Raw genomic sequence first — 17,566 nt, forward strand, 5'->3', positions numbered from 1 at the left:
TGCATATAAACAAAATAAGAAAAAGTTGGATTCACGATGTGAAAAAGGGATATTTGTAGGATATGACAAAAATAGCCCAGCCTATTTAGTGTTTTATCCCGACACTGGGAAGGTAACTAAACACAGATTGGTAAAGTTCATTCAAAAGAATGTCATTGAGGTTCAGACCCAAACAGGTTGGGATGATGATTGCAGTGGGGGAAGGACTGTAAACCACCTCCCTGAAGATAGGGAAACTAACGAGACACAAGAACAAGAGGTGGTTGAAATGAGTGATTTGGCAAATGTTCAGGCAGGTGAAGATGGCCAAACCAGTGAGACACAGGAACAAGAAGCAGGGGAGATGGATGATTTGGTCAGTGCTCAGGCAGGTGACAGTGGCCAGAGTGCAACATATCCCAGAAGAAAAGTGAAACCACCTCAGTATTTAAAGGATTATGAGTGTCAAGTAAAATCTGATGACCTAGATGACATAACCTTTGATTATTGTTATAGAGTAATTTGTGATGTGCCACACACAGTAAAGCAGGCAATGGCATCACCTGACCTGAAGTTATGGGCAAGAGCTATGGATGAGGAAATTGAATCACTAAAGGAAAATGACACGTTTACCCTGACTAAACTGCCAGAAGGCAAAGAAGTAGTGGGGGGTAGATGGGTGTATGCTTTAAAAACAAATGCAGATGAATCTAAACAATTCAAGGCACGTTATGTAGCCAAAGGTTTCAATCAAAAACCAGGTGTGGATTATGAAGAGACTTTTTCACCAACGGCAAACCAGACTAGTGTGAGGGTATTGATGCAAAAGGCAGCACAAGAGAATATGATCTTACACCAAATGGACGTCAAAACGGCCTATTTGCATGCACCAATAGATTTTGAGATTTACATGAGACAACCAGAGGGATATGAAGTTACATCTGAGAATGGGGACATGCTGGTGTGTAAACTAAATAAATCTTTGTATGGTTTAAAACAATCAGGGAGAAATTGGAACAAGATGTTGCATGATTTTTTAACTAAAAGTCAATTTATTCAGAACCCAGTTGATTATTGTGTTTACACAAGGGAAATGAAGGATCAAAAGGTATTCATTTTATTTTGGGTCGATGATATAATAATTGCAGCAAGTGATGACAATGTGATGATTGATGTCAAAGAGATGCTTACAGCAAAATTCAGAATGAAAGACTTAGGCAAATTGAAACATTTCATTGGTATTGATTTTGAACAAGGTGAACATTGTGTGACTATGTCACAAAGGAAATATGTTGACAAAATATTGACTAGATTTGACATGCAGGACTGCAAGCCAAGAACAACACCCTGTGAGGCAAAACTGAACTACACTGACAGCAGTGAGTCATTGGGGGATGTGAGAAGATACAGGGAAGTTGTGGGTAGTCTAATATACTTGACTACTTGTACCAGGCCAGATCTGAGTTTTGTAGTGGGAAAACTTTCACAATATTTTTCTAAACCAACAGAAGAGCAGTGGATCACAGTGAAACATGTGCTGAGATATCTGAAGGGAACCAGGGAAAAATCCTTATGCTATAGGAAATGTGAGGAACTAGGCTTGATAGCATATAGTGATGCAAACTGGGCAGAAGATGCGAGTGACAGACGTAGCACTAGTGGTTATTGTGTCAGCCACTAGGGCCCTTTGATTTCATGGAGGTCTAAAAAGCAATACACCGTAGCACTTTCAACTTGTGAAGCTGAGTACATGGCTTTAGCGGCAACTCTACAAGAGTGTTTGTATTTGATTCAATTGTTACAATGTATTGATGGATTTCATTACATGCAGCCAAAGATTTACGAGGACAATCAAGGTACAATAGCGTTTGTAAGATCAACTGTCAATGATGGTAAAGTGATTCTTGAGTATTGTCCAACTGAACAAATGGTTGCCGATGTTATGACAAAACCAGCCAAGCTGTGTCAATTGAAGAATTTTGAGGTTTTCATGTTTGGAGAGTAACATACAGTCCAAAGTTTTTTTTTGTTTCTCTTTCAAGGGTTCTTTTTTTTTGTTATTTCTATGTGTACCAATTCACGATCAAGTGGGGGTGTTGGAATGTATTAAGATGATCATTAATTGCCTGTATGTATATATATATATATCATTGTATGTATATACCTTTATTATATATATATACCTTTATACTGAAAGCATATGACCGGATGCCGGATGTACCAATTGTGTCTGACATGTATATAATGACGTGAAATAAACACACTCGCATCTCAGCCATTGTCTAAGAAGCAACGATATATCTGTCTCTCTGAGTTTCTTTATTTATCCTCCGTCATGTTTCCGGCTAGCTCTGAGTTATTGTTGGTTTGACGCTATACGCTAGCTTTGTTTAACAGACCCATACCCTTTATTTTGATATGTTTTAAACGGGTGGCGCACCTATAGTCAGAGCGCGGTGGTCATATGAAGATTGACCCAAACAATTATAAAAAAATATGCACTTTATTGACTAGTTGCACTTTATCAAGGGAATGTGTGGGAATTTTTTTTCAGGTGTTTCATGGTGTTTTTCCCTTTCTTATGTGAATGTGTATGTTATTTGTATGCAGCTGTGACTGTCTCCAAGACAAATTTCTCCCAAGGGAGACAAATAAAGACAACCTTGAACCTTGAACCTTGTTTGGAAGGGGCTTGTGTGTAAAATGAATATCATATATCTAAATATTGAATCAAGCAACAGAGCAACTTAAAAACTGTCTGGGGTGTTCACAGAAGCCCAAGTATTAAAATGACCCCAAACATGTTGAAAGTGAAATATCCCTTTAATTATCCTTTTCTTTTGTTAAAATGTGTTTCTAATTTCACCTTTTAAAAATGTTACCACTTCAAACTGAGTAATCCATAAAGTAATCAACATGTTTTCCCCCAAATGCATTAACTATCTTGCCCTTGTCCTCCCATAATAAATTAATGTTGCTCAGATCAGATTACTGTTGCTCCACTAGTTTTCACTTTTCACACCCGTTTCAGCTGTCTTGGGAGGAAGGATCTATGCTGCCTCTGTGTGGTGATAGTTGGGACTGCATGGTCTGCATCGCATTTAATAACAACATGCCTGCAATGTAGTAGCCTGGTTAATAAGCCAGGCTAGCAATGTAGGCCTACTGGCCAGTGCCGGCCTTCACTAGCCTGGCTAATAAGCCAGACTAATATCACACAACTCAACACTGTCGCGGGCCGGCAGGCAATTTTTTTTTGCCAACGGCTGATTCGGTCTGGCTTATTAGCCAGGCTAGGCCTTCACTGCCTTATAAAGAGGCTATATTGTCTTCCATGAAAAATATTTCGAAGCGATATGGCTCATTTCCATGCGTCACAGTCAGGGACCCTGCTGACGATTTGGTGGTCCACTGCCTGGTTACCCTTCTACTGCATATAACAGCGCTGCATGATCTCCTGCAGATCGGCTATTTTGCCGTTTGTGAGGACGCACACATGGGCGCGCGTTATTACGCGGTGGAGCCGCGGAGAAAATTGTTATTATGAGAGCCGGCTTGGCTTTTTTGCCACATTTTATGCCCCCCTCGGCGTGCGTATTGTGCGTGCGTGAGAAATGAGAGGTGTGGCGTGGTGCGTGGTAAAAGGTCAAATTGCGTGACAAGTTACATTTAAGAATATTCTTAACTGTTTACCAATGATGGTTTAATTGAAAGTGATATTGAACCAGGTTTTATGTACCTGAATCTAGATTTCTATCTCAATTTATTTCAAGGCATACCGTAGTAAGTAGGTTAACCCCTATAATGCCTATAGCCCTATACTAAAGGTACAGTGTACAGTATTGGCACTTGGTCAGCTCACTTTTTTATTTGTACCCTACTTACTTATACTCAAAGCTTATGGTGTCTCTCTCAACCTGCTCCACAGGTACACAAGCCAGGGTGATGACCCCAGACCCCCAAGCTCAGCTTCTTCTCAACTCTGAGTCCTCCTGTGACATGCTGTGAATGCTGGACACTAGAACGGTACCTGCCCTAAATCCCTGACCACTGCACTACACGAGAATGCTATGTGCAGTACTAAACATCCAAGGTAGCCTGGATCCAGCCCAAAGACCCCGCCCACTCTCTGAGTGGAAAGCTACAGTCTGATAATCAGGCTACATCCAAGGCTGAGTGAGAACTGAGAAGACTGCAGCCAGGAGAATTGAGGCTGGTCATTGCGATTGATAATGGGGGGAAAGCCAGCTAGCCAGATGTGTGGAGGATGGAGATGACTGGAGACACCGTTGGAGGACTCATCATGAACTACTAGAGAGAGAGCCGGTCAGCCGGAGGCTCTATCTCTCCATCCATGGGTTCCAAAGTTTGACTCTGGCATCACTTACACAACTGGTGAAGTCAAGTACAAGACGGCTCAATATAGGAAGTTAGGAACTTTGTTTGTTGCTTCTTTTCTGCTGCTGCTTGTGTTGTATGCTGTGTGTATACTAGTGTGATTCAAGCTGGTGTACTATTACTGTCATTTTGGGGGGGACCAAGTATGTGAGTTGTAAAAGGGAACAGTATGTGTATGTGGCTCTTGATAACTTCAATAATCATATTGAATTTGCTATTTCCTTTTGGTTCGAGCTAGAGGTTTTGGGCCAAAATGTTCCAAATGTAAATTTTCAATTGAAGACTGATAAACAGCAGGTTATGTATGTGTGGTTGCTGAGGTTCGTTGTGAGTTATTGTGACAAGGTGGCTGTATTGGTTCATGACTGGCATGGTGGCAAATAATGTCTCCATGTAGGCTTTCTTTCTTTCTTTCTTTCAGTGTCCCGTTTTGGTCCATTCAAATGTGGCTGTATCCAACAAAAATGTGCCTTTGAAAACTTTTGTGCAGGTCATTAATGTCTGTGATATTGTGATTAGTGAGTAACAAGGAATAAAATAACCGTAATCTTAACCCATGGAATGGTGCATGAGCCCCCACCACTATTGTGTCAGGTAGGTCTATGATGGACCCCACCCACCCGCCACAATAGTGGTGGTCCCCAGGTTTCTCTTGGTCAGGATGGTGGTCCCTCGGTCAAAATCAGTTGAAAACCCCTGAGTTAAATGAACAATAGAGATTCTTTTGAAGGTTGTTTAGAATGCTTCAATTTCACAATGACCGTAAATGTGAATTATCAAAAAGAATTACCATTAATTAAACAAACTTGCAAAACACATCTTTAAGTGTTTTTATTTTAGTCTAAAATGAGGACCTTAAGAACATTGACCTGTTTATAACATTATAACACATCATTTTAAGATTCACTAACATGTACACTTAATATGGCATATCTCACAAGACATATTTAAATTATATACATTAAAAAGGGGGCTGTCCATTCATCTCTTTTCTAAATCACAGTGGACTTGTTCACACTCCAACATACAGAAACTCTGTTGGCACTTTTTATGTTCACATCTGTCAGTCTCTCCTCGTTGAAGTCCAAGCATGAAGGTAAACAACTGAAAGAGTGGTCAGGGCATTGTGAATTAGGAAAGAGCCAGCTCAACAATGAACAAATGATTCAACTACACATGAGTCTGCGTGTCACTCTTCAACCACTTACGCCCTATTTGAAAAATACGCAATCTGCTATTTTTTTTCTAGTTTGAGAATTATTTGAGAATAGGTAAAGACCTATTAACAAAATAGGAATGCCAGGGTTGACGTGGCTGAGGTTCGGGATGTAGCGGGGCGAATGGGCCTGCTCAGAGGTTGAGGCATTATGTAGCCTTCTGAAGGAAAAGGTCCATAGAAGAAGTCATGCATATGAGTGTGTCAGACAGTAAAATCCTCAGTGTGTGTTCTTTAGCTGTAATTGTGCTGTCCCAGAGCCATGATCAGGTCCTTGTGTTCTTTAGCTGTAATTGTGCTGTCCCAGAGCCATGATCAGGTCCTGCAGAGGTTCTGTGTCCTCTGGATCCAGCAGTGCATGCTGGCGGCAGAACAGGGTGAGGTGCATGAAGAGGGAGTTGAGGTCCGCATTCAGCCCCAATGCCAGCGTGTCTCTGTAGTGAGACCAGTAGATGTGAGCCAAGCTCCTGAACAGCAGCAGGAACACTTTCTGCACCAGAAACACAAAGCCCGTGGGGAACACTGCACCTGTGGAGAGAGTGAGGGGGGAGGGGTTAACAACAACAACAACAACAACAGTTAAAAGTGTCAATAATGCATCCACACATATTATGATATGATATAATACTAGTATTTCTACATAGCATTATTGATACTTTTACTTAATTAAAACATTTGAGTAATGTTTCCACCAGAAGTGAGTAGTGAGTGCAAACACAGCAAGATTTGTGAACTGTTGCGACAAAAGAAGGTTAGCTAAAGGAATACAACCACCCTAACGACTACTATCTGTACCAAGTAGACCTACTGCACATGTAAACAGAGCTGCGACCTTGAAACACATCTTAAATCTGATTTTTGTATACTACCCGTATTTAAATAGTCTTGAGAAAAAACTGCTGCTATTTGTCCCAAAGTATGGTACTTTATTGTCAGTTCACACTGAAATTTGTCTTGGACCCGGCAGCCATGTATGCACATATTTGACATAGTAAAAAAGAACAAAACATTACATACACATAAGCCTACATAAAGACATGAAGACAAGAGCAATGTCCAGCGATTAGATTACCCCTGGCTACAACTCCTGATTAAGCCTCAAAGTCGGTTGGTGGACAAAGGACCTCTTTAGTCTGACCTTATTGTATGCTGGGACACCATGGGCTCTATTTTCGTCACTGCCGTAAGTGCCGTTACCCGCGACGCTGCCCGCAAGTCAGCCGCTGCCCGAAAATTACGAGTAGGCCTATAGGAGCTTGCCCTGTCCCTAAATGGTATTGGTCCAGCGTCACCCACTATCCATTATGCCGACACCGGTATTTGCGTCTAAAGGTGTGGTCATGGGCGTGTTGGCATGCTTTCCCCTAAATGTCTATGGTCACACACATTTGGGAAGGTGCATAGTGGAGTTTAAAAGCACCCGTAACCCGTAATGCCAAATTAGTTTGGTATAGAGCGGCGCGTGCTGCGCGCCTGCAATGGAGATGTCCACGGAGTCAGGCTGCTTCATCTCTCCTTATTCTCCTACGCATCTCTTTGTACTTTTCCTATAATAAGCAGGAGTGAGTGCCTGTCACTTCCTTGTGTCGAAAGTGCTATCTATGTGTCTACATAGATAGCACTTTATGTAGACTTAGACAGCTTTTTATACAGACTTATAGCTACGTAGACAACACTAGAATTGCATGTTATGTAGTCATAGCACTTTATAGTATATATGCATAGTATAGTATAGTATGTATAGTTTATATGTATAGTTTCATTATATAGATATTCCACTACGTTACGTTCTTAGCTACTTAACTACTTTTTATGTATGTGATGTATTGCCATGCTTTTTGTTCTTGCTTAAATGTAAATCGCTCTGGATTAAGAGCGTCTGCTAAATGCCTAAATTGTAAATTATCTAGTCTAGTCAAAGAAGCCAAATTTGGCAGGCATTGTGCACGATTCCATTTGCTCGTTCAGTTTCATTACCCGGCCTATAGCACAGCAAATGGGGTTTAATCCGATTTCCTGAACTTTCCTTTTCGCTTGATACCGTTTCGTAGAGACGGCCTACACTATATACCAAATGAAAGCTCGAATTTCGTAGATTACACAGCACTTTGAAATTAAAAAAATGAGCGAGTTGTGACTCAATGAAAAGATGAGTGTTCTTGGCTCTGTGCACAGTGGAAAAAAAGAAAAACGGCACGGGGGATGCAGACTTCAAGGCAGCAACGCATCACTCTTCCATGGGCTATGAGCATAGACCGTAAGGCTATGAAGCAATATAGCACTGGGCATAAGGGGCAACGGATCTCTTAAAGGCAATGGCATGTGGCACGGTGATTGGTTTCATTATTGTAATGCCCAAACCACACCTATGCATAATGTAGCGGGTAGCGGAGGTGTTTTAGGGATTTAGACAGGTGACCAAAATAGCCACTTTAGTAGGGGAACGCCCCTTCCCCAATGCTAAATCCCCAAATAGTGGCGTTAGAAAGCTTGGACGAAAATAGAGCCCCATATATCCTTTCTGAAGGTAGCAACCTATATTCTCCATGCGTCCAACACATGGCTAGTTTTTGAGGTGAAATTCCTTGCTAACCTTAAGATGCTGTTATTATCATACGTGGATGTATAGAGTCTCTGAAGTACAAAAAGTGTTTTAACCACATTTGAACATGGCGCCTTTAATTTTGGGCATGTCATTGTAGGCATGAAAAAAAAACATAGTAGATCTACAAGCTCACGCCACTTTGTGTTGTGAGCTTGTACTGCATGACACGGATCCGGGATCGGCTCGGACAAGGATCGGCACAGATCCACCATTTTCATACTATGATGAAGTACAAGATGTAACTCGATCTAAAGATGGACCCGAATGAGGACTTTACTGTGAACCATAGTGGTGTGGTTAACTAGCCTTACATTAAGACTGTCATACATGTATTTTAACGGTGAAGTGGTCCTTCAACACCTACAACTGGAGTATGAATAGGCCTTAAGACTCTCGTAGATATGAAAATGTAAAAATGTGATGAAATACATCTATGAGAGTAGGTTCACCTGCTCTGGTGGGGAAGACATCCTCGTCTGTCAGCAGCTCCTGGATGTATGACATGGCGTAGTCAAAGTACAGAGGAGCAGAGCACTTCAGCTTCTTGCCCTGCTCATCAATCCAAACATAAACCCTTTGTATGCACACACACGCACACACACGCACGCACGCACAAGAGATTACAGTCATTTCATTGCATTACTGAAAACATTGTATGCTGTACACATACACCAAAGGTGATTATCATTCGTAATACAAAGATTGCACTAACCGCGTGTGTGTGTGTGTGTGTGTGTGTGTGTGTGTGTGTGTGTGTGTGTGTGTAGTTGTGTGTGTGTGTGTGTGTGTGTGTGTGTGTGTGCGCATGTGGGTGCGGTTGTGTTTCCCGTAACCTACATGTTGCCAGGGCCACAGGCAGCCGGGCAGGTGTTTGAGGTGCAGAACTCCGACAATGCACTGGAGAACAGGTTGATGTTCTTGAAGAACGCTATTGCTACAGAAATAAAGAAAATTACATAATGACAAAATTAGAAAAATAGCCAATCCATAAGCTCACAACATGTTGAAAAAACGCGTCCACGTTGAGAGCTTGTACATCTGCAGTTTTTGGTTCATGTTCCACCCAGAATACGGATGCTGTGGTTCAAATGGTTCAAAGGTTGACAAAGTGACAGCAATACTTATGTATTTAAAGATGGTGTGCCGTGATTGCCCCCAAAACATGACCAGGTATTATTATTATATAAGGAGGAAGAATTTTGGCATGTAAGTGTATAGTAATTGTTAAAATTATGTTTTTATATAATCACGCCCTCCAGTTCATTAAGGGAGTGTTCGGATATACGCACAGGGAGCGCACTGATGTATTACAATTTACAATTTAGGCATTTAGCAGACGCTATTAATCCAGAGCGATTTACAGTAAGCAAGAATAAAAACATGGTATATAGTCATCATGAATCATATGTAAGCTAAGAACCTAACAGTGGAATGTCTATATAATGAAACTATGCGTATATACTATAGAGTGCTATGTCTACCATCTAAGTTACATAAGTTGAGCCTTTGCATACGCCTGTAAGGTCGTCGAGGCTAGGGCAAGTGCTATGGGCTAAGATAGAGTCTGTAGGTTTTCAGACTACGGCGGAAGATTGGGAGTGAGTCTGCAGTTCTGATTGCAATGGTCAGTGCATTCCATAGTTTTGAAGCCAGAAGGGAGAGAAGGAGGAGGGAGGAGAAAGTGGGTTAGAGGTACAGGATTGGATTTTGGTAGAAAGAGGATTTAGCAGTGGATAGTGAGAGGGAGAACTTAAGGCAGAAGGAGTGAGTGAAATATGGTTCCATTGATTGATTGATAGATCTTTTGAAACCTTTATTTATTCTCGAAAAGAGCATTGAAGTTCACCCTCATTTGCAATGCTGCCGAGGTTACACACACAAAATCGACAATTAAGACATGTGCAAAAATACCCTAAAACACAAAAACAACTTTGTCTTGTGCCACTTCCTTTCGGCTGCCCTGAGAGGTGTTCGTTCAGATCTGAGGGTTTCAGATAACCAGGGAGCCGGTGGACATGAGTGAGCTGGCCTGGTATTGGCATCAGTGCGCTCAGTGCCTATATCCGAACGCAGTATCCAGTATACATGGATGTCAGTCTCTCCACCTCCTCCTATATGAGCACCCACGTTTTTTTACATCATTATTTTTTCTCCATGTGAGAATTCAAACTGTAGGATTGGTAATGGTTATCATCAAGGACAGAAGTGATTTTTTCTTTTCACTGACTGGCTGAACTGCACTTGTGACAGAGGTCAGAAGCCACAAACTTTATCGTGTTGGATAAATTCATTCACCACCATTGAAGGAGCCATTCTGCCTGTGTGCAATTTGGCCAGTTGTGGGCGGGTTCACTGTGGGGGGGGTGTGCCGCAGGGATTGACAGGCAGTGATTTAAGGGACACAGGTGTAGCAGGCAGGTGGTGAATGGCATGGTATGGGCACGCTGGGGAGATTACACGGTTTTTACCGTTTCTTTTATATGCATCTAAATATTATTATTTGATTATTGTAAACGCGTCAAAAACGTTTCCATGTGCCCTGCCGAGTGGCAAAAATGTTAGTTCAAGATTGTCACTACAACCATGTAGGCTTATTTTTATCCAATGTTGCTGGTTGCAATAGAATCTATAATATTAACATCAAAACAAAAGCCGTAGCCTATGCCGTATATCCATACATAATGTTGCTACATGTTTGTATTAGCAAAGCCAACACCTGTTGTGGTATGATTATGAGGGGGAGGGGTTGATTTTGAAACAGAAAAGCGCTGTTTTTTGATTGGCACTTTTGACTCTCAAGGTTTCAGCCTCCAGGAAGTAACCCAAAATAAAGGGAAGACATCATTGCACAGAACCACACCAGGGCATAGTTACAGTATATAAACTAGAGGGCGGACTGCACCACCACCAGCTATTCATTTCAATGGAAGTTGGGTCACTGGCGTTTGAAGCATCCAGAAGAACGATCTATACTTCTGCATTTTTCTTGATTTGGGTGCCCAAATGCGGCAGTACTAACCTCCATGAACGTGCCTGAATCGATTCATGAACGAGCGCTCTGTGTTGTTAACCCCAGCTGTGCGCTCTTTTGCTTGTGCATGTAATTTGCCCGCCTGCAGTTCCAGCTTTGGCCAGTTTTCCTTCTCATCATGATGATGTTTTTTTTTTTTTTTTTTTATCCCTCGATTTTTTAACCCATTTTTTCACCCCTGTGCCAATTATCTAATGTGATCCTGGGCTCTCTACACACCCTCCGCCAACCTAGTCTCCATATATGGGGGACATGGGGAGAGCAACGGACTTGAACTCATGCTTCCTTCCTGCCTGAGTGTCCAAGTTGCTCCTTTACACGTGACAGGGGGGAGTTTCCCTGGTTGGACGTAGCACGTGGAAGGAACACGTTATTCCAACCAGTTCCTTTCCCATCCATCAGGCGCCCCGGCTGGCCAGGGGGAGGCAGTTTGTTTAGAGACCAGGATTACTGCATGTTTTTTTGAGGGTACCTACCCTAGGGGACACGGGGAGAACATGCAAACTCTGCACAGAAAGGCCCTTTCGCCATGATAAGAGCGCCCCTCACTTCACACAGGTGTGATTTTTGAGATACAGACAAATTAGTGCAGAAAAGAGGTTCAGGCAGGATTTGAGTCAAGAGACCCATGCGGCTACATGTTAGTTCCAGAGATGAGGATCATCACAGTACAGTACACTGAGTACAGGAGTGGCTCTCTAACAGATGTTGGAAGAAGAGAGTACTTAGATACCTGCCAAATGAAGCAGAATCCAGTGTAGTGAAAGTAATGGGGTGTTTTACTTACTGTTAGTGGCCAGCCACTCTGCCTGGTCAATGCCAGGCGGCAGGGCAACAAGGGCAGCCATGTCTGTGTGAGTGATTTGCAGGCACACATACTGCTGCTGGAGGTACGGACGCTCCTCCAGATTATTGTTGTTAATTCCCCTAGAGAGTACAGTACAGATTTAATGAGCCGGAGAGATACCGGGGGGGTTGGGGGCTGGGACAGAGAAGGGGAAAGAGAAATAGGTAGAGATAGATGGAGATCAGTGGAGGACAGCGAGTGAAAGCAGAGAGAAAATGAGACAGTCAGCAGGAACAGGGAGAGAAGTTGTTGCAGACAGAGAGAGAAGATATTGCCGTGTAGAGCAATCGATGGGTCACTGGATAAACTACTCCTGCTGCAGTCAGTAGATAACACACTTTTATGGTCTCTGCCTATCTGGTTCTTTTTTCTTACACACACACACACACACACGCACGCACACACCCACACACTTATTTTGCAGCAAACCCAAAATGGACCACTGGACCAGTGGTTCTGTAGTTAATGTAATGAATCCAATCAATTCTGAGCTGGTGTAATTTAATGGGGTAGAATCCTGCAATGGTCAGCTTAACTAATGGACCTGAGTCTGACTTGGTGCAATATGTAACACACGAAGAAGGGCCCAGTAAGTATATCGGTCTGCTGAGCATCTTTGGGTTGTGGTTTGTAGTGGGATTTGTAATGTTTCAACTTGTTTCCCTAACCCTTTGTAATTTTGGTATATGGTTGTATATGGTTGGTATGATGATGAGACACAGCTGTATTGTCTTAATGATTATTGCGACCGAAGGTCGCAGTTATTGCTGGAATGTCCCCATATATGGTCACGCATTGTGATATCACGCCTAGTAGTAGCCTATGTACTGGAAAGTCAAACGCATGTGACCAACTCGGACAAAGGGATTTGAATTTATGCAAAACAGGGCACTGGGCAGCCACTCATGACAACGGCGGTGGCTTGTGTGTGATGAGAAGAAAAGCGTATTTTTCAGTCAGTATGAGTGTCTAATTTGTCTTTATGTTATAAATTAAAATCTTTACAAATTCTTCTAAAAATAGGCAACTGCTGCGCTCAAATTTAAAAACACAGCAGCATGGAGCGTTTACTCTGCGTGACCTTGCCTCCTGTGATAATAGAAACACTGTGCCCTCCATGTGCGTGTGTGTGTGCGCGTGCGTGTGCGCGCGCGCGCGTGCGTGCGGACGGGGAGACAGAGACAGCCAGGTTAGGTAGAGAAGAGAGACAGGGGAAAGAGAGAGAGAGACAGCACAATGTGGTTTATGTACAGCACAGCGTCTGTGTATTGAATCTAGATTAGGGAGTAATGACAGATGCTGAACCATGCCATCACAGGCTACCCAGTGTACAGAGGAACTTGCTTTGTTGACTTCCTACAGGCTATTCTGTGCCAGCTTCTGTAGCTCAATTAGTCCTGCCGAATACCAAACTGCTCGCCCCAATTCCAACTCGCCCCAAACCGCGATTATCTTGAGGTGATAATGGCTGGCCATGAGCCAGAGTTTTTAATATGAGAAATAAGGTAAAATAAACGATAAAAATGAGAAATAAACATGGGGCGAGATATCCACATTTCTGGGCAAGATATCCACGCTTTGGGGCGAGATATCCATGCTTTGGGGGCGAGCTATCCACGGCTTTGTGGCGACCGTTCTTCACTTTTCGAAATTCCGGGGCGACCGTTCTTCACTTTTCGCGGGGGGCGAGTTGTGTGTGTGTGGTTTCTGGCGTCATGCCAGCCCTTGGCTACCAGTTAACCTGTACACACACACACACACACACACACACACACACACACACACACACACACACACACACACACACCCGCACACAGTGACTCGTAACGATTGTGTTTGCATGTAAACATGGTGTCCTTGTGAACCTGCTGTTTCACTTTTCGTGTTTACTTTTGCCTCTGCTGTGTGGGTCAAATAAACACTGTTCCCAGCAGCGCAGTCGCACAAACTCCAGAAGCTCAGTCCTAAAACACACACAGCCAGACGCTAAAACCCCCTGTGCACATTTATCTGTGTCAAAATGTACCCACATGGACCTGTACAATAAAAAGAAAAGGACCCACCGGTCTTCATTTTGGTAAATGTCAGCGTTAAATCAATTGGGTGTTTTAATATGCAGGAATAATATGAATTATAATTATGCATTATCTATTCTTAGTTAACTAACTCCAAATAGTTTTCAAACACATGTTCTCGGTGCTAAAGGAATCCACCCCCAATGATTGTATCAGACAAATATGTAACACACACACACACACACACACACACACACACACACACACACACACACACACACACACACACACACACACACACCCCTTCTTATCTAGAAAACATTCCTCAGTTAACCATGTGTAGCTCAACTCAATTTCTTTACCCTGTCTCTCCAATAGAAAGCAGGAAGACATAATGCGATACGGCATTGGCACTGCCAGTGCCAAAAAATCCCAAACAAGATGTTTGTTAGACAGCAGACAAAGGACAAAAAAAGAGCTAAATAAATGACAGCCTGCAGTGACTGGATGGCAGATAACCCTAGCGAATGTAAGTTAACAGGTCAGAGAAGGACACAGACAGAGACATGTGAGAGAATGACAGAGAAAGAGAGAAGACAGGTCAGGAGGGGATGAGACTCACAGTTTTTCATTGCTGATGTCTGAGGGCTGAAGACTCACAGCGTCCGTCTCCGAAGCCGAGGGGTAACTATGGCAACCCCCCATGGCGTTGAGCTAAGAGCAGAGCTGTCGGTACAGCCGCCCCCCCTTTTCCATCCCAAACACAAACACACGTACACACTCACTTGCACACTAGAGATAACACATGGTAAACAGGGCTCTCACACACTCTGCTCTGACTTATATTCCATAGTGGATGAGAGGCAATTGCTCTGAAAAACCTCCTACCCAAAACTTTCAAACTAAAAAAAGGCCCCCTGGAGGAATTGTGGATCGGATCGCAACGCCAGCTGTGTAGACAAAACCCAAGCCCTCCCCCTTCTCTCGTCTGTGTGTGTGTGTGTCTCTCTCTCTACAGCGTTCTAGTAGTGTCAGTGTGTGGGTTTTCTGTACATGTATCCTTTGTTTGAGAACCGACACCCCTAATGCTCCTCCTCTCAGACTCCGGGACTCCAAGCGGACAGGCAGGTTCCTCCACAACATCGACCCCACCTCCACTGTCCTCCAACCCCTCCCCTTCCCACGTGCACGTCCCGCTGCTATGTGTGTGCGCACTCCCCTGGAGCTCGGGCGGGCAGGTGCAGGGTGCAGGCACACCTCCATTGTGTGAGGGACGGAGAAGTGGAAGGAGAGAGGGAGGCAAGGTGTGAGATCAGCAGAATGAGTAAGGGAGGGAGAGATAGAGACTGAACAAAAGAGTTTATACTTGGTGTGAGACAGGAGGTTATTTGTGGAGACCGGTCGTGTATTCATCATCTCGCGGGCCCCCTCGTAAAACTCTGGAGGAATGTGATGAAAACTGCGGTGTGTGTCAGTGCCAAGGAAAGAAATACACACACACACACACACACACACACAGAGACACACACACACACACACAGACAGAGACACACTTGCAACGAGGGAGCAGCAATAAACAACTTCCTGATAAACAGAAGTTTTCTTTCTGCTGTCTGTCTCCCTCCTCACGTTACATTAACTTCTTCCCCCTCAGCAGCCCCATGGGCACAGTAGATACTAAAAGTGCTAGGCAGGTCTGTTTGTATTGTAGGGAGAGGGGGATGGGATACTAGTGTATGAGCATATAACAGTAATTGTAAGAAACCTAATCCTCCGGCTCGCTCACCTGCCCTTAAGGTAAACATATTATTTGTGCATCTGCTCAAGCGTGAGTGTGTGTTTGTGTCCTGTTGACATCCGTGAAAAGCAAAAAAAGACTCCACGCCCCTTCATGGTTTGACGTGTTTATTAGGGTTCTTATCTGAATGTACAAGCAAAATTTGACGACAGGTAACGGACACGTTACTCTCTATATGCAAGGAACCGCCAGCATCAGTCCACTTTACAAAAAAAGAAGAAAGGCATATCACAACCACTCTGTGACACGCACACACACACACACACACACACACACACACACACACACACACACACACACACACACACACACACACACACACACACACACACACACACACACACACACACACACACACACACACACACACACACACAGTGCCCCCTTTAGTCAGTTCCGTGGCAAAATCCAACGTTGCCTTCACTTGAGTGTAAAAGTTTCAGGGGATTTAAACAATAATTGCTCGTACCACAAATCCACTAGAGGAAATACGGATGTACTGTATGCATATATATTGCACAGGTCACATAGGAGGGTGAGGTGGACTGTGGCTGAATGTACAAGATGAATGGCACTTCAAGAAGCCATTATTATGCATACCACCTTACCATACCTGTACTGTACACAGTAACACACACTCAATTGACACACACAGTCACACACACACACACACACACACACACACACACACACACACACACACACACACACACACACACACACACACACACACACACACACACGTACACAGCTACACGTGCACACACAGAGTACAGTATGGGTCAGGTGCAGAGTGCAAGGGGTTTGGGAAGAGTTGGATGACATATTCTGACCCAACCGTAGTTTCCTTGCCCTGATTCAAACAAACCCTGACATGTGTCCCAGTTCCGTAAAAATAAAACATTAATAAGAAAAAAATAAAAGAATATGGTCATTTCAATCTTAATTATAGGAGCTAGTCAGTAGCTCCTATAATGCTCTGGGGTGATGTGTTGTCAAATAGAAGGTCTTTCTCCCAAACCTCCCGTCCTCCCTGACTCCACCTCCACTGGCTAGTGGAAGAAGGTTGACTCCACCTCCACTGGCTAGTGGAAGAAGGTTGACTCCACCTCCACTGGCTAGTGGAAGAAGGTATTAGATGGGAGGAAAACACCCTTATGTTGCTTTAGTTAAAGGAATGCACCGCTGTCATATTTGTGAATGTTCAGTCAAGTTATGAATTGTTTCAATTGTAGATTTGAGACTAAGCTCGAGTCTGCTTAAGACCTGACTTTACGCGAAACTTGATCAGATTGGAGCCAGTAAAACCATGGTGCAATAGCTGATGTAAAAAGAACAATGCAACTTTAAATATATCACTATCACAGACCTAGTTTAGCCTACTGCTTTACTAACAGTTCTGTAGTTTGTTTGAAGTAGTGGTAACTGGCTTGCCACTACAAAACTGGCCAGGATTCTGTATTCCTACTTCGTCTTTATCATGTAATATTAATCATCTTGTTGTTGCACAATAGACTGTGTAATACTGATAGATACAGTAATTTATGTCTGTCTGACTGTAGATATAGCCTCACATCTTATGCATATATTTTTATATTTGTTGATATTTTGCTATATATATATATATACTGCAGAACACAGTCCTGTCCAACATTTTATGTACAGTATATCTGACTG

General features: G+C 43.1%; 1 protein-coding gene across 1 annotated transcript; it reads right to left on the reverse strand.

The window, feature by feature from the left end:
- Window positions 1-5,193: 5,193 nt before the first annotated feature.
- Window positions 5,194-15,184, reverse strand: LOC306922727 (MOB kinase activator 2). Its single transcript, XM_079500534.1, has 5 exons — window positions 14,714-15,184; window positions 12,017-12,156; window positions 9,036-9,132; window positions 8,648-8,772; window positions 5,194-6,121 (listed from the first exon to the last, which is right to left on the reverse strand). Exons 1-5 carry the CDS (start codon window positions 14,794-14,796, stop codon window positions 5,877-5,879), a joined length of 690 nt encoding a protein of 229 aa, XP_079356660.1. The 5' UTR covers window positions 14,797-15,184; the 3' UTR covers window positions 5,194-5,876.
- Window positions 15,185-17,566: the final 2,382 nt, after the last annotated feature.

This window comes from Electrona antarctica, assembly GCF_951216825.1.
Source record: "Electrona antarctica genome assembly, chromosome: 5".
In the NCBI taxonomy this organism is placed as follows: Eukaryota; Metazoa; Chordata; class Actinopteri; order Myctophiformes; family Myctophidae; genus Electrona; species Electrona antarctica.

Excerpts from the sequence above, each read along its gene's own strand:
- LOC306922727 (XM_079500534.1), bottom strand. The coding sequence starts at position 14,796 with ATGGGGGGTTGCCATAGTTACCCCTCGGCTTCGGAGACGGACGCTGTG. Across the intron at positions 8,773-9,035 it reads GCCTGTGGCCCTGGCAACAT|GGTTTATGTTTGGATTGATG; the intron begins GTAGGTTACGGG and ends GTGCATACAAAG. Across the intron at positions 6,122-8,647 it reads TGTCTTCCCCACCAGAGCAG|GTGCAGTGTTCCCCACGGGC; the intron begins GTGAACCTACTC and ends CTCTCTCCACAG.